We start from the raw sequence: 20,918 nt of genomic DNA, 5'->3' as shown, positions 1-20,918 counted from the left end.
GAAGGAAGGATGGAAGGAAGAAGGAATGAAAGAAAGAAAGAGGGAATGAAATGAAAAAGGAATGGCACAGAGAAAGAAAGAAGGAAAGAAGGAAAGAAAGACTCAAAAAGGAATCTACAGCAGAGATCCAGAGGAACCTACGAGACAATGGAGCTCAGGGACTCCAGAAAGGTCTATGGTTAGTAACTTTAATGGGACAGGAAGGGTTAAAGGAAGTGATGGGGGGAGGGGGGGGATAGGATCCCAGTGTGTCAGTATGTCAGTTCCCCCCGGCAGTCTCTCTTCAAGTATGAGCCTATAGAAGTATTAGCCTCTAGCAGTCTCAGCCTATAGACGTCTGATCCTATAGCAGCATAACTAAGAGCTGGTCCAAGCCTGATCCAGCTCTAACTATAAGCTTTATCAAAAAGGAAAGTTTGAAGCCTACTCTTAAAAGTAGAGAGGGTGTCTGCCTCCCGGACCCTGACTGGTAGATGATTCCAAAGGAGAGGAGCCTGATAACTGAAGGCTCTACCTCCCATACTACTTTTAGAGACTTTAGGTACGATGAGCAGGCCTGCATGTTGGGAGCGTAGTGTTCTAGAGGGGTGATAGAGCACTATGAGCTCTTTAAGATATGACGGTTTAAATTCTAGTCTAGATTTTATGGAGAGGCAGTGTAGAGAAACTAACAAGCAGAAATGTAGAACTCGTTCTCCGACCATTACTTTAAATGCAAGAAGTGCAAAGAGAGAGCAACTTGAGACGTATGTAAAGCAGATACAAAGTGCACTGGAAGCACGCCCTGTGAATAAACAGACGGGTGAAACATTCACAGATTACTCTCAATGGGTAGCTCGCTCTGCCTACTCGCCTCGCAATCATTAACATACAGTAAATGAGATATTGATGTCATGCATTCCAATAAAGGATGAACACTGACAAACAGTACGTTCAGCTGCGAGTGTTTCCCCCTCGTGTGTGATGAAGAAGAAGAGCTGTGCTGCATGCTCGTGTGTTAAACTAAGCAGTAAAAGCTGTACTTGTCTGCTCAGACTGAGTCAAGGTTGATGAAAGGAATGATTAACTCCTGCAGGCAAGGCAAGGCTTTGAAGAAAACCTCAATCACATGATTACAATAAAAAAAACAGCTAATCATTGATTTGCATGTTTAATTATAATGTCGGTAAAATAACTCTGAAAAGGTGACCGAGGTTACTCAGAGAGGACAGGTGACTTCAGTTTAATGAGATGCCAGGTGTCGTGTTACCTCGGCTAACTCAAGTAGGCAGACCCGGAGCGGCTTCATGAGGCCAGCATATCAATAAGGAGGCTGGCATCTCTAAGTGAAACGCTCTTTTTGAGACTGAACGCCGATGCAGTCTGACCGGAGAGCTGCACACGCCAGCATGGGCGGCGAAGGCTGAGTGGTGGAGGAAACGCAGGGATCGATCAGACTTGGCAAAAGGCCTGAATGAAAGCAGCGTAAAGACAGAGCTGCTGCTGTGTTATGGTTTTATGTACGTCCGACTGAAACATTCAGTCTGTTTGAACGTTTCACTGACGACGCTCTGCGGTTACTGACTTTCATTGATTCTGACTACAGTGTTTAGAGTCTCATTTAGACGTGTATTCAGTTAATGCATCGTTCTCTCAAAAGGATGACATCAAATCAGACTTTTATTCTCCTTTTATATCGATCCATCCCTTTCTTCTAACCTATTCGAGGTGGGGTCTTGGTGGAAGCAGGGACAGCCAGTCAGACGTCCCTCTCTTCCCAGCAGTCCTCCTATGATAGATAAATCCACATCTGTTTTCAGCTTGAAGATAAATCTACGATGCTCTGCTACTTTGTTAGTGAGAATTTAAATTTCTACTCCAAATGACGAGGAAATAAGCACGTTGGGACATCCATAGTTTTGTTTTTTTAATCAAACAGCTAAAAACAGGAAGCAGTTTATTGGATTGTGACTCTGTAAAAAGTGGAAAAGTGCATTGAGGTGCAAGACAAAAATCAATATGCCAAATTCAGCAGCTTTTAGAATAGATAAAAAGAGTGATTAAAAGCACAAGGCACAGGTTGCAGAGAGCGTCACACCATGGAAGCATATTGCATTTACTTGACTTAAAAAAGGCCTCTGTTTCCAGTATTTCAAGCATTTTCAGGATTGTATATTAAGTCGCCACGTAGCCAGCTTGAATGCGTATCAGATGCATCATCTTAGATCCAGAAACCCTGCGACGTCCAGTAGATCAGAAACTCCTACCAAGCATCAAATATACCGTCTAACTTGAAGACTTGAATGTCCTTCAATGCCTCAAACCCAAATAAAACTGGATTAAACTGAACAATCAGGTCATGTTTGCCTACTTGAGTGCCCTCAATGAGAGCTTCCACTGGGATTTTGAGGGACCAGTATCTCTTCAAGTCACAGAGGAATCAGAGGAGGACTGAAATGAAAACTGACACCTCAATATGAGTAGCAAAAGCAAACACAACAATCAGCAACAAGACCGATCATTTTCACACAGTTATTTTTAACGCCTGAAACTGCAGATCTAGCCGAGGTGATAATGTCAAAGATGTTCAGGAAGTGATGTGTCTGACTGTTAAAAGAAAACAGCTTAAGATTGGTTCTTACTCATCATAAGGACGGAGAGGTAGAGAGATGAGATGTAGCGTTTTGACCAGGGGGGGCGCCAAAGTGGACTCAAACCGAAAGCACACACAAGGTTTAGTTTGGTTGTCGCTCCTGCACATGTGAGAGAGGAGAGTAAGGTGTTCTTGATAATCAGGTTCAGGTAAAGGAAAACACACTGAATGTTGTATAAGTTCTGTGTATGATTGAGACTTTTCCCCGCCCACCTCTCCTCCTGTTGTTCCCAATTATCACAGTAATCCTTCTTCTTATCCGCCGACCACAAGGGCAGACCTGAAAGCCCCCCTGAGATCCCCCAAAAAGCCCCACTTTTATTGCAGAAAATATAAAAACACCAAGCCAGGTGACAGATTACAATCTGATCAATTTTTCCAAATGAATTTTCAGTCCCCAGCTGTCACCTCGCGTTATAAACAACGGCCTCTGTGCTCCCAAAATGTGCTGCAGAACACTTTCAGCCCCTTTCAGGACTCGACTCGGTATTACCTGGGATGAAGAGGGGCAGTAAATTACAAATTTAGCACCAGTTGAATCTTTATAAATCTCTTCCAATCCTGGGAGAGCGAGGATGTGCTTGCCAGGCTTTTACACATGGATTTTTTATCAGGCGGTATTCGTCTCTGTCAAAACTTGTAGTTGGATGAAAAGGACCAGAATCGCAGAGACCTTAAAGAGTGACCAGATAAACCTGCAGCGACCTGTCAGGGTGAGTTATTTGTTTTGTTTTCTGTCCTGCAGGTAACCTGAGCAGCCATGAGGAGCTGGAGCAGCTTGTGGCTGAGTTCCTCAGCGTGGAGTCCTCCATGACGTTTGGGATGGGTTTCGCAACCAACTCAATGAACATTCCTGCGCTTGTTGGCAAGGTTTGTAATCCCACACGGTTAATGCCACACATTGTTGTCACACCCCGTCCTTAAGCTGCTATCAACTGACTTATATATGCAACATGAAACCTCTCTCAGAGAAATCAGAGGAGCGTATTTACAGACAAACAATGACAAATGATCTCTTTGAATACATATCGCCACAGACGCGCAAAAATCTGCAAGTGAGGAGCATAATTTGGTGTCTTTATCAGGCTTTAAGCAGAGTTCAGATACACTGAAGGTGCATTTCGACCAAGAGTTCCAGGGTCTTTTAGCCCCCAGAACTACTTTCCCCTGAACTAAAAGGTTCCTGTGCCCCATTGTTGTCTGCGTTTCAACCGCGGGCTGAAGTCCCAGGTAGATTGTGTAAATCAGGCCAGTGACGTATGGAGAAATAAAAAGTAAATGCACTACACCACCAGACCAGTAGAGGGCAGTAAGTCAAAGATGAATGCCATTCATCACAGATGACGCCATAGAAGCAGACGGACAGGCAGGTATCATTATGAGCAACACAACAGTTAGCCTGTTAGCATGAAGAGACTCAGCTGGTCTGTTTTAGATGGTGCTATATTTCATCACAGATGGATTCACTGAATCAACACGTGAGAGGAGATAAGCGCGAGTAGCAAAGACGTTTCAACACGGCTTTAAAATCCTTTGACACTACACCACCAGACCAGTAGAGGGCAGTAAAACAAAGACGAATGCCGTTCACCACAGAGGGAAAAAACAATGACTGAATAGTTTTTGGAAAATTTTGAAAAACAAAATTTGAAAAGAAAAATTTTTAAAGAAATTTGAGAACATTTCTGCAAAAAAAAATGTTGAAAAAAAAAAATGTTGAAAAAAACCGTTTGAAAAAAATTTTTTTTTGAAAAAAATTTTTTTTTGAAAAAATTTTTTTTTTGAAAAAAACATTTTGACAAAAATAATTAGAAAAAAAAATTTGACGGAAAAAATTTGACAAAAAAGTTGACCCGGATCCTGTTGAAAAAATTTATTTTCCTCAAATTTGAAATTGTGCTCCAAAAGCAGAAAAACATAAAAAAAGTGAAAATTTTTCGCCTGCGGTTAAAAACATGGAAAAAGCAACGAATGAATCAACACGTGAGAGGAGATAAGCGCAAGTAGCAAAGACGTTTCAACTCGGCTTTAAAATCCTTTTGAACTCAAAAAGCAGTGGCAGAGATCGGCCGGTGTTTTGGTTTAAACGGCGACCCTGTTAACTGGAGACTCTCAGCCGGATGCATCCCTCATAAACGTCTTTAGACGATCATTAAATATCTGATGAGTATATTTTGAAATCTTAATAAAAACTAAACTAGTTTGCATTCCCAGGAACTCCCTCTGTGTTTCAACAGCTGTGTAAACTCTACAAACACTGACACGTTCAGCTGAAGGTCTCCAGTTTACAGGGTCACTCTTAAGACTGGAACACCGGGAGGAGAGACGCATTCACAGTGGGCTGAGAGACGACGACTGTTACAAGCTGCTAAATCAAGAGAATCACAGCTTCTTCTTTTGAAAAGTACACACACATACAAAAAAGATAGAACAAATAAAATCTAATGAAAGAAAGAGAAATCAAGAGAATCACAGATGGAAAAACAATGAGTGTGAATGGTTTTTGGAAAAAATTGAAAAAATTGAAAAAAATGAAAAAAAAAATTTGAAATTTTTTTTTACAAAAAAATGTTTTGACAAAAAAAAGATTTGACAAAATTTTTTTTTGACAATTTTGTTTTGACAAAATTTTTTTTGAAAAAAAAATTAATTTGACAAAAAAAATATTGACAAAAAAGTTGACCCTGTCGAAAAAATACATTTTCCTCAAACTTGAAATTGTTCTCCAAAAGCAGAAAAACATGAAAAAAAAGTGAAAATGTTGTGCCTGCGGTTAAAAACATGGAAAAAGTAATGAATGAATCAACACAAACACTGACACGTTCAGCTGAAGGTCTCCAGTTTACAGGGTCACTTTAAAAACCGGAACACCAGGAGGAGAGATGTGTTCACGGTGGGCTGAGAGAAGACTACTGTTACAAGCTGCTAAATCAAGAAAATCACAGCTTCTTCTTTTGAAAAGTACACACACATACAAAAAAGATAGAACAAATAAAAACTAATGAAAGAAAGAGAAATCAAGTGAATCACAGATGTGTGTGATGTTATTGTGGACGGTGGGCGGAATAAAAACACTTCGGTTAATCTACCAATCAGACACGTTCAGCATTGCAGGCCCTGCACCCTGAAAGCCCCAAGACCTTTGAAAGTACTGCCCCACTATCGGGGGCTTTTTAAAGGGGGATTATCTACCCCTGAACTAAATTTAGACCCTGGGTCCACTGGTTGAAACGCACGTAGTTCAGGGGTAAAGTTCCTCCAGTCAAAAAACGCCTTGATTCAAGAATGCAGTCTCACCTGCTCAGTGCTGCAGGTAACAGGGACAAAGGAGGTGCAGAGGTGTAGGAGAATCATACATATAAAAGGAAACCCTCTTGTATTTGGGTGTCATTTTTCACAGCGCTGCAGAAATTAATCTAATTAGCCAAGCTTTTGTTCCTTTCTTGCATATGGCCTAAATTAATGAATTACAGTCAACTAAACTCAGCTGTGAACAACTCCCCACCGACCCCCATTAATTAAAATCATAATTAAACATAACAGTAGCCGCAAGGACGAGGCTCCGGGCACGGCTGCTCTCAGACACGTTGACAAGACAGGGCAGGTTTTTGTTAAGAGCAGCACTCAGGGGTATGATTACCCAAACTCAGGCCTGTCTCACACAGACAGCCACGGGTTACCAGGGGGCAAAACACAGCATAAATATCTGTGATTGGACCGGACAGGAGGAGAGAGGCTGACTGTTTAAGTGATGAGAGCAGGGTCGTTTTATGCAGACCAAGAGGTGCAGCGGCCCCCAAGGCAGCAGCCCCCGCAGTGACCCTGCAGGGGCCGGGGGTCAAACCGCACTGCCAACCCTATCCTACAGGGACAGGCTGTGCAGGGACGGGGACTCGCTGTGCAGGCAGAGCTACATTAGAGTGACAGCTGCTGGTAGACCAGGGACCGGGCCAGCTGGACCCCAGGCGAAACCCAGAGTATCTGTCACTGAGACAGTGTCAACAAAACCCTTTACAAGAGTTCATTCAAAGTAATGCAGTCAGACGCTCAGAGCTTCTGTGTTTAATATGCTAATGTTCCAGAGACGAATTCCAGCAATGGCAGGAATTCATTTGCATGCTGATTTTTATGGAAGTACCAGACTTTCTCTGAGAAAAATGATGACGTAAGAAGAGTGAGGAATTACAAACACGTCTAGAACATGCAGCAGACATATAGACATAGATGATGGTGACAGGGGCAGATATGGAGGCAAGGGGAGGAGATTGGAGGACATGTAACTACATTGAACAACAATTATACAGTGAAGAAACAAATATAAATCAGAGGGATGTTACTCATCTTCAAACACTTGTTTTCATCTCTCTTTTTTGTATTTCTGTTTTATTATTTTGTTTTTGCATAATTTAAAAATGAATGATGTAAGGGTTTTTAAAGAGTTAATGTTCTCTAAAATAGTAGGAATAATAAGATGAAGTATTTGACCCCTCAATGTGATTCATTAGTAGTATTTACATACATATATCCACATTTATCCATATTTCCATTTACCCATATTTATTGTATAGCATATTGCACAACTGCCTCACAGTGCACACTATATTATAGTCTTTTTTAATATCATCATGGAATGACCCTGTGAAATTACAACTATTTATACCATGAGTAACATTGGTATATACCTTTTTAAATGTTAATTCTTATTTTATTTACCTATTTATTCACTTTTGTATTATTATTATTATTATTTATCTTTTTAAATAGTATATTGTATTTCACTTTATTTTATGTATTATTATGTATTTATTATTATTTTATTTATTTATCATTAGTATTTTTAGAATTGTTTTTTTAAATCATAATTATTGTATTATTTTTATATTTTACATTTTATTTTATTTATTTTTATAGTTATTTTGTATTTATTTATTTATTATGTATTTAATATTATTATTATTATTATCATCATTATTATTATAATATCATATATAAATTTTTTTGTTTTATTATTATTATTATTATTATTATTATTATTATTATTATTACCATCATTACTATAATTATTATGTATTTATTTCCCTCTCTCTATTTGTGCTCTGTTATCCTTGTTTTACTCTTGTTCCTATGTCAGTGTTGCTGCAACAACTGAATTTCCCCTGGGGATCAATGAAGTATCATCTCATCTTATCTTATCTTGTCTATATCATAAAAAGCTTCAGGGGGGATTTGTTAATACAGACAGACATAAACTGATTCTCTGATCAAGACAATCACAGTGTGTATTGTTGATCAAGGACAATATTTAAATGTATTGTGCAAATATGCAGAGTACACATCTTATTGTCCGAGCTTATGCAAGCAAGGACACGCTTATGGTTGTTCTTGACAAACAAAAATGTCCGCCTCGTGCTGTCAAAGGTTGCAGACTCTCTCCTTATGGAACAAACTGCTCCTTTCTGAATGTCGTGTTTGTTTGTTTGTTTGTTTGTTTGTTTGTAATTTAAATAAAGTTTTCTCTCCTGTGTGCAGGGTTGTCTGATTCTAAGCGACGAGCTCAATCACACGTCTCTCATCTTGGGGGCCCGGCTGTCCGGAGCGACGATCCGAGTGTTCAAACACAACAGTGAGTCCAGTAACACACGTGACACAACTCCTTCCTCACACCACAACAACACCCTGATGTTTAAGTTAGAGATCTGTGCTGTCACAAACACAACAGCTCTGGTGTTTAGCATTCATCGCTCCCACCAGTCAAACATTGTTGATATAATGTGTTTTGCCAGAGATTGTCTGTCGATGCAGTTTGGATTTGTTTGTTCAGCATCCCCTCCTCACATCATGCATTTTTCCTTCCATTTATTCCAAACTGTTGCTGCTGTGAGAAACACATTACTTTGCGTGCGGTGCAGGATTTGCCTCTGGGAAGACCTACTTAAAATTCTGTGTTTACAGCAGCAAATGTAAAAAGCTTTAATGAAATGGGTTCAGTTTACAGTCACGACTGTGTTTTATCCATCAGGAGCAGAGCGGCGAAAAAGAAGGCTTTTTAAATGAAAGTGTCCTCTTACTTAAACCATCTGTTCTCCGTTCAGTTGTCAAATTACATATTGTGAATGGTTGATAAGAGAGAGTATTAAGGGGAATGATACAACATTCATCGCGCTGCGCTCTTTCAGGAGAAAAAGGACAAATGAGCCGGTGTTCTGGCAACAAATGTGTCCTGACAGGTACAAGCACAGTCAGTTATGGGTCCACCAAGCTCATCCCTGGAGCCCGTCTACAGGCAGAGAGGCCTCAGGCACCCGAGCAGCTGACCCCCCTTTACCTCTACACCTCTGGAACAAGCAGCTCAGGCACTCTGTTATTAGTGCATGCCACTTTTTGCACACCAAGAGCACTGACATGCAGTGGCGCCAAGGCCCTATTGAAACCCTAAGGATTATTATTATTTTTCCGCCGCCTAAAACCCAAATTTGCATGCCTCAGCGTCGCCCAAAACTCACCAAACTTTGCCCAAAATTCAGTTATGGCGTACGAATGTATGAATTCATTGCTTTCGTGCAAATACCCGCTCCATAGCGCCCCCTAATGACTTAAAAGGCCAGCCCCTCATGCTACTTTCACCTACATGCATGACATTTTTATCTACCATCCCAAGACCTACAAAAAAGCCTCTGAGTGTCATTGTGTAATCCCAAACAGGAAGGCAGCAATTTTAGTTGAATGTCTGATTTTGGCAATCAAGTCCCAACCATGCACATTCTATAATACAGGGGTTCCCAAAGTGTGGGTCGGGACCCACTGGTGGGTCATGAAGCACAAATGGGGGGGTAGTGAGATCTCTTACAGAATAGTTTTTTTTTTTAGTTATCTAAAAACCCATTGTTTTAAAAAAATATTGACAAAAATAGAAGCTAAACTTGAAATAAAACCTTGAAAGTATAAAATGTAATGAGTTTTCTGCTTTTCTTTATTTCCAGATGACTTCTAAGTTTAGTGTTAGTGAACAGTTAATGATCTAAAGCATCAGTAGCAGCAGGTTCATTCATAACGGCACAGGAAACACAGACACATGCTCATGTAGGAAGGGTCATTTTCTGCAGACCAGCTTAATGAAGCCACATTAAATCACTTTGAGGGACAGTGGGGGTCGCGAGTCTTTGGCATCAATATTTTGGGGGTCACGACGATTGAAGGTTATCAAAATAAATCACGAAATATAAAAATTGGGGCCGTGGCGGATGTTCAGGCAGTGCATCAAACGCACATGTATTGCCACAAACAGGAAATGGATTTTTGGGGTCTTTAAAATGCACAAAATGGGGCGCTGGTGGCCTAGCGGCTACAGTCCTCGTTGCAGGGGTTGCCAGTTCAATTCCCGGCCGGTCGACCATCTCCTGCATGTCTTCCCCCGCTCTCTACTCCACACATTTCCTGTCTCTCTTCAGCTGTACTATAAAATAAAGGCAAAAAGGCCAAAAATATAACTTAAAAATGCACAAAATCTCACCAAATCAACCACACGCAACACCTGCTGCACATCAGGTAGAAGAGGTGCACATTAGGCGGAGGGGCACCTTAGGCGGAGGGGCACATCAGGCGGAGGGGCACATCAGGTAGAAGAGGAGCACATTAGGCGGAGGGGTACATCAGGCGGAGGGGCACATCAGGTAGAAGAGGAGCACATTAGGCGGAGGGGTACATCAGGCGGAGGGGTACATCAGGCGGAGGGGCACATCAGGCGGAGGGGTACATCAGGCGGAGGGGTACATCAGGCGGAGGGGTACATCAGGCGGAGGGGTACATCAGGCGGAGGGGCACATCAGGCGGAGGGGTACATCAGGCGGAGGGGCACATCAGGCAGAGGGGTACATCAGGCGGAGGGGTACATCAGGCGGAGGGGCACATCAGGCGGAGGGGTACATCAGGCGGAGGGGTACATCAGGCGGAGGGGCACCTTAGGCGGAGGGGCACATCAGGCAGAGGGGCACATCAGGTAGAAGAGGGGCACATCAGGCGGAGGGGTACATCAGGCGGAGGGGCACATCAGGCGGAGGGGTACATCAGGCGGAGGGGTACATCAGGCGGAGGGGCACATCAGGCGGAGGGGCACATCAGGCGGTGGTTGCAGGTGTGCGAGTCCCCGTTCATCGCCGCTTGCAGCTTTAATTATCTTTATTTCACCATTATCTGACTGGACATACTCCCATGAAAGCCCAACATCTCTTCCAAGGTCTGCACAAAAGGTAGACACAGAAGAAGAAATGCAAACAGAGGTGACATCAAACAAAGAATCAGCATTTTACTGGTCCCATTTTGGATTCATGCGTGATTTAAACTCGTCTGCTGCTCACAGGATTATAGTGTAAATATACGAAACACACTGGGAACCAAATGGTAGCAGGTTGAGCCAACGATCTTACGCACATCAGCAGATTAGTGCAGACTTATGAAGTCTATTCCAAACATTTGTTCTTGCAGTCTGTCTCTAGAATGTCTGTGGTCCCTTGTTTATGCCGCTTCAAATATTTGTGTGTTTCATGTTTAACAGAGATGAAGTTTCATGCCAGAGAGTGGAGGAACCGGTTGGCCCAGCGTGTCACTGTCAGGCTTGTTTGCTGAAATACTTTGAATAGCTACAGATAAAGGACACTCCTTTTGAAGGCTGCTATTCTTTTGCTTTCAAATACTCCAATGTTTTCATTTGGAGCTCCGGCATTGTTTTGAAAAAATAGAGCAAGTGGCATCTGTGCAGCCTCCGGGTCAATGCCAAGATAATGACATGTCATGGATACAGCTGTTTAAAACCCGTCTATCCTCCTCGTCACAGCCGTGCAGGCTCTGGTATCAGCCTGTGGTTTATCTTAAATCAGTGCTTAACTGTGAAGTGATCTCTGCCTCATTCTTGTCTCTGCACAAAGCAAACCTCTCTCCCCTGCCTGGTTGTTCCTTTATGCTGATATAGGTGACTATGCATGAGCGGTTTCTGCACAGCCTCAGGGAGTGATTTTATCAGACTCTTATGAAACCTGTTGGTATGCTGAGGCATCGATATTGATCATGTATGACAGATTATCAGCTATGCAAAATTAAATCCCCCTGCATGACATGGTTAGACTGCAGTCATGAAGCTCCCACAGCTATTCAACACTGCCATCTGCTGGTGTGCACAAGAGGAACATGTCTGATCTCACCCTTCATGTTAAAACATCTGAACACCGCAGGGAAGTTATTCTCCTGAGGCCAGATTGTGCAGTCTGCAGTGAAGAAACCTCCAGACAAACCTGTGTTTGGCTCACTTAGTGAAGTAATCCTCTCCTACAGGTGTTCATTAGCATCACACTGCAGAGGTATTTCCTGTTGGTTGTTTGTAGAAGGTGTTTCTGCGATGTAGACTCAGTGAAATGCCCTGAGTTTCTGTGTGTTTTGTACAAGATGTATAAATCAGAGGAGGAAACAGTAATCCCACCCTTAAAGGCTTTTTATGACCTACAGAGGAAAAAGATATTACCAGAGTGAAGGTTATTTCTTTATACGGAGTTTTAGTGTCTGTGTCCAAGTCAGATTTTTACAGAGGAGGATTAGGGCCACTGAAAATATTGTTTTTTCTTGGGGCTGGTGAGGAAAAAAATGTTTTTAAAGAGTACATTTCTTTCATTCTGTGATTAAAGTCAGAATTCTAGAATCAAAGTCAGACTTTTAGAATCAAAGTCAGAATTCTAGAATTCTAAGTCAGACTTTTAGAATCAAAGTCAGAATTCTAGAATCAAAGTCAGAATTCTAGAATTAAAGTCAGAAATCTAGAATTAAAGTCAAAATTCTAGAATCAAAGTCAGAATTCTAGAATCAAAGTCAGAATTCTAGAATTAAAGTCAGATTTCTAAAATTAAAGTCAAAATTCTAGAATTAAAGTCAGGATTCTAGAATGAATGTCCAAATTCTAAAATCCAAATCAGAATTCTAGAATCAAAGTCAGAATTCATTAATTAAAGTCAGGATTCTAGAATTAAAGTCAGAATTCTAGAATCAAAGTCAGAATTCTAGAATTAAAGTCAGAATTCTAGAATTAAAGTCAAAATTCTAGAATCAAAGTCAGAATTTTAGAATCAAAGTCAGATTTCTAAAATTAAAGTCAAAATTCTAGAATTAAAGTCAGGATTCTAGAATGAATGTCCAAATTCTAAAATCAAAATCAGAATTCTAGAATCAAAGTCAGAATTCATTAATTAAAGTCAGACTTCTAGAGTTAAAGTCAGAATTGTAGAATCAAAGTCAGACTTCTAGAATCAAAGTCAAAATTCTAGAATCAAAGTCAGACTTCTAGAATCAAAGTCAGAATTCTAGAATCAAAGTCAGAATTCCAGAATCAAAGTCAGAATTCTAGAATCAAAGTCAGACTTCTAGAATTAAAGTCAGAATTCTAGAATCAAAGTCAGAATTCCAGAATCAAAGTCAGAATTCTAGAATCAAAGTCAGAATTCTAGAATCAAAGTCAGAATTCCAGAATCAAAGTCAGACTTCTAGAATTAAAGTCAGAATTCTAGAATCAAAGTCAGACTTCTAGAATTAAAGTCAGAATTCTAGAATCAAAGTCAGAATTCTAGAATCAAAGTCAGAATTCCAGAATCAAAGTCAGAATTCTAATATCAAAGTCAGAATTCTAAAATCAAAGTCATCATAAATCTGACTTTAATCTCAGAGTCTCTCTAATCCTCTTCCATAGATTTTCACACCTTGTTTTCATCATCCGTAAATGCTCTGATAGAGACACCAAGAGAGCATCTTTCTGTATTCTATCACTCAATCTGTTTAGGTTGTGATTGATCTGGGTGTCAGGAGCGCCACGCAATGTTTCAAAATAATTAATAAATCCCCTAAAAAAGGCAAAGCCAAGAAAATGTTGATAATGTAAGCAGAAGACAGTAGAGATATCTGTGTTCAAATGTGAGTTTCTCCCTCCTGTGTGTTTTTAGACATGCACAGTCTGGAGAAGATGCTGAGAGAAGCGGTCGTCTCTGGGCAGCCCCGGACCCACAGACCCTGGAAGAAGATCCTCATCATGGTGGAAGGCATCTACAGGTCAGCCTCACATACACACACATATTAACCTAGCTGCTGTCCCCCCCCCACACACACACACACACACACACACACACAAGTATTCGGGTCAGTTGCTGCTGTCGTATCACTCTGGTTCTTCCCGGTGGTCCTCAGCAGAGTAATGCAGAGCCAGACTCAGGTAGAAACCCTCATTTGTAACCCGAGCAGAGCCTCCAGCCTGTGTTTAGCAGTTCCTGTAATGGTCTCCTTCTCAATTGCTCCCCTCTCTACCCTTGAATAATGGGCAGTGTGTATATGTGTGTGTACTCTCGGGCAGCGTTTGATTACCGCAGAAAGGAGAAAGGTATTGTGTGTCCTTCTCTCTGCAGCGAGTCTCAGTGACCCTCTCCATCTGCTCATTAGCTCCAAATCAAGGCCAAATGGAGCCACGGAGATTGACTTGGCTACACCCCCAACTCCAACTGTTCATCACAGACATTTTCTTTTCTCTTTCTGCATGACATATCAGCCCATCTGAGCGAGAACATGCCCCCTTTATTGGGCTCTTTATCAGCTCTGTTCTTCCACTACACCTTTATGCACACTCAGTCACTGAGGTGTAAGCGGTCCTGGTTGATCCCTGATCTGTGTGTGCCCAAGGTTAATCACAGACAACCAAAGTTAATCAATCTTTATTTATAAAGCGCCAAATCACAACAAATGTTCCCCTCAGACTCTTTCCAAACAGAGCAGGTCTAGACTGTACTCTCTGTTCTATTATTAACAAAGACCGAACATCAAGACCGGATAAGATCCAGTCCCCTCTTCCAGACAGGACTCAGTCTGATCTCATCTTAATCCACCATGAGCAGAGCACTTTGCAGCATTTAGCAAGTTACAGTGGCAAGGACAAACTTCCTTTAACAGGCAGAAACCTCCAGCAGGACCAGACTCATGTTAGACACACATCTGCTGAGACCGTGTTGGAGAGAGGGATAGAGGGAGATGAAGAGAGAGAGAGATGATAGTGGGGAGACGGATAGTAGTAGTTGTAGAAGCTGGAGTCTGGCACGTCCACAGCAGCAGAGATCCAGAGGAACCTACGGGACAAGGGAGCTCAGGGACTCCAGAAAGGTCTATGGTTAGTAACTTTAATGGGACAGGAAGAGTTAAAGTGAGAGACAGGCAGAGAGAGGAGAGAGAGGGAAAGACAGGATCCCAGTGTGTCAGTCTAAGCCTATAGCAGCATAACTAAGACCTGGTCCAAGCCTGATCCAGCTCTAACTATAAGCTTTATCAAAAAGGAAAGTTTGAAGCCTACTCTTAAGAGTAGAGAGGGTGTCTGCCTCCCAGACCCTGACTGGTAGATGATTCCAAAGCAGAGGGGTTTGGTAACTGAAGGTTCTACCTCCCATTCTACTTTTAGTTGTATTGATCCAAAGTCAGAGAGTTAATTAGACTTTTTTTATGTCTTAAAGATTATTTTGTGGCTTTTGATGTTGACAGCAGACAGAGTAAGAAACTGGAGGAGGAGAGGAGCAGCAGGACGAGCCTGTTGGTCATACCAGGTCTTCTGGCTTCTCTGGGCTTCATGCAGGTTGAACTCTGCCTCCTCCTGATATTAAGCCAGTCGATCCCTCACCTCCAGCACAACGTTGACCCCCTCTGTCACTTTGAGTTGGAGCAGATCCAAGGGGCCTTGCACATCCAGGAAAGGAGCTTACAGAGATATGTGATATCAGCTGCAGGATTTCATGTATTGTTATGATACAGTTTCATCAAATGCAGAAAAAGAATCTTCAGTTTCTTTAAAATGTAATATGAGCTCCACAACAATGCTGCGTGATTTGAGAGATAACTTCTATCAGACCGCCTCCATCCGGCTGTAAAGTCTCGTCAGGCTCAGACATTAAAGGAAAGCCTCCTTTAGTTTCAGCACTAAAGGAACCGATGCTTCCTCTATCACATCAAACGTCTCAGATAAAGGGTAAGCATGCTTCAGCTACATCCTGGGACTGCCTTTGAAGTCCACATGGGTCCTGGTCTGACTCTGTCTTATGTCATTCAGACTGCAGAAGCTCCCAGACGTAGCAGGGACAGCAGGTCTGGGACTGCGCCGTGGTTTCTAGTCGTACACGTTTGTGTTTGTAGTCTTTAAAGGTTTACATGAGATCAGAGAGAGGTGAGAGGAGAGCGAGAGAGGCCAGCAGAGGATTCTTCATGGTGGGTTATGTAATACCAACTGGTGTGCACGAGCAGAAGGGATGCACAACGAGAGAATCAGGGCTGATACTGATTCTAGTGATGCTTTACTCAAATTAATAGTTGCCTTTTTTTATTCCTGTCGTTATAAATTCCCTCGTGTGGCACAGGTTCATCTTAGTTATCAGGTAATTTCAGTCAGGCACGTCACATTGTATTCCTCCAAACTTATATCGCAGCAGAAGAACATCATATTTGACGTGCAGGCTCTGCAAACTCATCACTCCTGGCGTTCTTACTTTATTATGCATGCAGTAATTTGAGGAGTGATGCATGCTGTGGAGGTGTTGAGGCTGCAAATTTGAGCACAGCACTGATGCAGGCGGAGATGAAACCAGAAATATTGCACCTTATTTTTGATTGAGCACAAATTAAGTTGCACAAATTTGCAAAATAACCTTTAAGTAAGCCTTTTTCACATAAAAAGACAAAGAACATATTTAAAAGCACAGCTCAGCAGAAACAACATGAGTGGGTATGTGACTGTTGTAGTCTGTGCCCATGTTTTGTAACCCTCTGTGTTTCTGTCTCGTTAGCATGGAGGGCTCGGTGGTTCGGCTCCCTGAGATCGTCGCTCTAAAGAAGAAGTACAAGGCGTACCTGTACCTGGACGAGGCCCACAGCATCGGAGCGGTGGGGCGGTCGGGGAGAGGCGTGACCGAGCTGTTCGACGTGAACCCGGCTGACGTGGACGTGATGATGGGAACCTTCACCAAGAGCTTCGGGGCGGCTGGAGGATACATCGCAGGGAAGAAGGTAGAGTCTGTTATTGTCCTCCACATGTTAGTTATGAAGGCAGGACTGCTCAGAGAACTGTTACCTTGTGTTTCTTCAGGTTATTAGCCTGAAAGCATGAGGGGAGAGGAACATGTTCAGGCAAGATTAATCAGAAGAGAAAAATACAGTGAAATACAAGAATGAAGACTAAATTATGATATGAGATTTTGAAGAATGTAACCTTAAGACAACCCTGCCTGTCTTAAGTTTTCACCTACTATAACTGCCAATTTTCCTTCATATGATCTGTAAAATTAAACTGACTTTCTAGATATGCTCTGAAATATCACACACACATCTGTGAAAATATTCTCCTTTAAAAGCTCCCTCAGGCTAAGTCTTAAAACAGAAACTAGTTCCTGATTTTAAGAGAAGAATAGAGTCAAGTGTGTCTTTATATTATTGGCTTTTTGTTCAAGAAGACACGATTCTGCCTCCACAGTAAAACCAAAAAATAAAAACAACAAACACAAATAATTTTCAGCATCAGTCGACAACAATCTACATTTCAACCAAGAAGCACACAACAAGGAAAACCACAAACAATATATATTGCACATGCTCACATAAAAATCAATGCTCATACTGTAAAACCTGGAATATAAGTGCACTTTTTTTTTTTTTTGGAAGAAGGAAAGAGGTTTGGACTGTCCTCCTTCGTGAAGACTTCAACTACTTGAAACAAAGTCCACACTGTGCAGTTTCGGTAGTCGAGCCCAGTAAAGGTAGCGTTTGCAGTTGTGAGGTGTCAATTTGCCAAGAAGCCAGGACTTGCATCATCCTGCTCAAGTGGTCGTTTCTTGTCTTGAATTGAACTCAACTCATTTTTATTTATTTAGCACCTTTCATACATTCAAGCATGCAACCCAAAGTGTTTCACCAACAAAAATAGAGACAGAAAATAACAATAATAATTAAAAGTGGAAAGGAAAGTGATATAAAATACTTAAAAAATTAAATCATGACGATCAAATCAATGAAATAAAATCAGAGAAATATCAGAATAAATAAATAAAATGATTTCAATAATATCAATCAAATAAGATAAACACAATAATATCAATAAAATAAAATAATTACAATAAAATAAAATCAGATAAATATCAGAAAAAATAAATTATATAAAAATAAATTATAATATGATAAGATAGAATAAAATAAAGTCAAATAAAAAGAATAAAAATGACAATGGTCATAATGGTAATAATGCAGTCCAGGACTAGAGGAAATTACTCCAAATTAAAATCCAGATTATAAATGTAAGTCTGAAGTTTACTTTGAAATCCACCCTGAGAGCTCGCCGTTTTGACCTGATGACCTCTGCTGGACTCGACTTCCTTACTCTGTACCCTGCATGCTTCAAGCGCCATCTTCTGGGTAAATTACCGTAACACAATAAGATACCTCTCTCTGCATTTTATAAAGGTATATCAGTGGCATCAGTAGAACTCAGCTCATTTTAAGAGGTCAAAACATGTTTTAAATTGTGCCTTATACATCAGATTTTACAGTAACTGAAAGAAGAGAAGAGCACCATGACATTATTTTACAACCAGTACTTATACCAGTTGATCAGAGAGAGAGGAGTAATGTTGCTATGATGGAGCAATCCTTAATAATAATAAAAACAATTAATTTCAACATGTATGAGAGATTGATTAGTCTGGAATACTTCCAATAGCCTTGAGTGATTTGTCCTTTTTATAAAGTCTTAGATATTTCAAGCTTTGATTGAAGAACCTGGCAACCATTGTTTGTGTGAAAACATTAATATTCAAGCTCCAGAGCAGGTTACAACAAATCATATCAAGTGTTTTTAAATGCCAGGTCTGTTTCCAAGGATGAATGGGACTCACTCCATCACACCCCACCTCATGTGTCCCACAAATGTTCCCCCGGCTGTGACTCTGGGCCGTTTTAATTCCTCTTTACTCCATTAAAAAGTACACTTTAGTACATAACCACACCGCCTTTGTGGCAGTTGATTAGAAAGCAACAGAGGAAACGGCCATGCTGCTTGAATTAGGCGTTCATAGAGGGACCCTTCCTGCCCGTCGCCTCACGTCGGCTGTGCCATAATAAGAAGGTAAAGCTGGCAGAGGGCCAGCCCCTTCTTGTGGCGGGCGTCGGAACTGCGCTCCAGATTTAACAGGATGACTTTTAACAAGCATGATAATGTTTGAAGTACGAACACTGCGCCTGGTTTGACAGCTGGCTGCGGTGAGGTCCTGAGAGGAACAGGCAGGAGCAGAGCGACAGAGCCTTTAGATTTGACGTATTTGTTGTTGTGGTGAAATCCCCCAAATCCTACACTAAGACTCAGCAGATGTGTTCTGGAAAACAGTCATCTTATAGCTATTTTATGAGAGGACCAAAATAAATACGCTCTGACTTCCTTCTAATTCACTTTAACCTTGCATGAATGGGGATTTATTTATTAACCCTTCACTGCACGCCTGATTTACACTCAAATATGGTTATTAAACACATCTTAGAGCAAATTAAGCTTTCTTTTCTGGCACTGCTCCTGATCTGCGGCACGTCAGCGCTCTCTCAAAACACACATGTTAAATTTTAACACAGCAGCGGGGTAGAAAATGTGTTTACCACCAATACAAGCACTCTGTTAGCACATTAAAGCCTCTGGGAACCCAAATCAACAAAAACATTCTACCTATGATATTTCAGACCACATGTAAATACTAAAACGAAGCACAAATATTAGAACTCAACTTTGATCCTATTTTAAATATGTTCAATTACGTTTTTTAACACGTTTTCACACTGGGTCTAAAGGGGGCTGGTTTACCCTGATATTTAATACGTAAGAAATATCCAACCAATCAGAAAGGAAACACTGAGTCACGTGAACACATGTTCAACAGAACTACTCTGCTCCTGCTCAGACCGTCTCCTGACGTCTCAGCCAGCTCCCCTCAGTGTTGCCTTAGCTGTTAGCTTGTTTGCTAATCACGTACTGCCTGTAATCTGTCTGTATAGCTGTCTCTCTGCTCTCTGCACCGCTGTGCTCATGTGCCCCTGTCTGCACATCCACCGCTTGTTGTCAGTCTTCTATTTCCCTAACTGCGGTGGATTTAGGGAAACTTTTGGGTCATGGTTTAGTTGAGCCACAGCCGAGTGGCTAAAGCAGTCCTGCATATGCTCGGCTCATTTCCCCAGGACTGGTTCACTAACTTTCCCTCAGGACCGGTTCACTAACTTTCCCCAGGACCGGTCCACTAACTTTCCTCAGGACCGGTTCACTAACTTTCCCCAGGACCGGTCCACTAACTTTCCCCAGGACCGGTTCACTAACTTTCCCTCAGGACCGGTTCACCAACTCTCCCCAGGACCGGTCCACTAACTTTCCCCAGGACCGGTCCACTAACTTTCCTCAGGACCGGTTCACTAACTCTCCCCAGGACCGGTCCACTAACTTTCCCCAGGACCAGTTCACTAACTTTCCTCAGGACCGGTTCACTAACTTTCCCCAGGACCAGTTCCCTAACTTTCCCCTGGACCAGTTCACTAACTTTCTCCAGGACCAGTTCACTAACTTTCCCCAGGACCAGTTCACTAACTTTCCCCTGGACCGGTTCACTAACTTTCCCCAGGACCAGTTCACTAACTTTCCCCTGGACCAGTTCACTAACTTTCTCCAGGACCGGTTCACTAACTTTCCCCAGGACCAGTTCACTAACTTTCCCCTGGACCGGTTCACTAACTTTCCTCAGGACCAGTTCCCTAACTTTCCCCTGGACCAGTTCACTAACTTTCCTCAGGACCGGTTCACTAACTTTCCCCAGGACCGGTTCACTAACTTTCCCCCTGGACCAGTTCACTAACTTTCCTCAAGACCGGTTCACTAACTCTCCCCTGGACCAGTTCACTAACTTTCCCCAGGACCGGTTCACTAACTTTGAGTTTAGACAAACCGTTTATATTCATTTGATTCACTAGAGGTCAGATGTAGGAAAAAAATACATTATTGACGAAAATGTCCCAAATTTTGTCAAAAGCAAAAAAAACATTACAGAAATAACAAAATGTCTTATATCTTGGGCATATTAAGGCTTAAATATCCTTGTTAGTCCAAAGTACTTCACTTTAATTCACTCTAACCTTGCATGAAGGAAGGTGTAATCATTAACCCTTCGCTGTCCGCCTGGTTGAAGCTGAAATTAACTTATTAAATACATCTGCCTCA

General features: G+C 41.6%; 1 protein-coding gene across 8 annotated transcripts in view; it reads left to right on the top strand.

Annotated features, from left to right (window-relative positions):
• The window catches only part of sptlc3 (serine palmitoyltransferase, long chain base subunit 3), a 45,495-nt gene that overhangs the window by 14,205 nt on the left and 10,372 nt on the right, over positions 1-20,918 (top strand). For all 8 annotated transcript variants that reach the window (XM_034681572.1, XM_034681571.1, XM_034681578.1 and 5 more), the window contains exons 5-8: positions 3,378-3,502; positions 8,162-8,255; positions 13,606-13,711; positions 16,471-16,690. In XM_034681572.1, the coding sequence (XP_034537463.1) occupies positions 3,378-3,502; positions 8,162-8,255; positions 13,606-13,711; positions 16,471-16,690 (545 nt within the window). The remainder of the gene's footprint in view (positions 1-3,377; positions 3,503-8,161; positions 8,256-13,605; positions 13,712-16,470; positions 16,691-20,918) is intronic.

This window comes from Notolabrus celidotus, chromosome 4, assembly GCF_009762535.1.
Source record: "Notolabrus celidotus isolate fNotCel1 chromosome 4, fNotCel1.pri, whole genome shotgun sequence".
NCBI lineage: Eukaryota > Metazoa > Chordata > Actinopteri > Labriformes > Labridae > Notolabrus > Notolabrus celidotus.
This window is presented reverse-complemented; position numbering and strand designations above follow the sequence as displayed.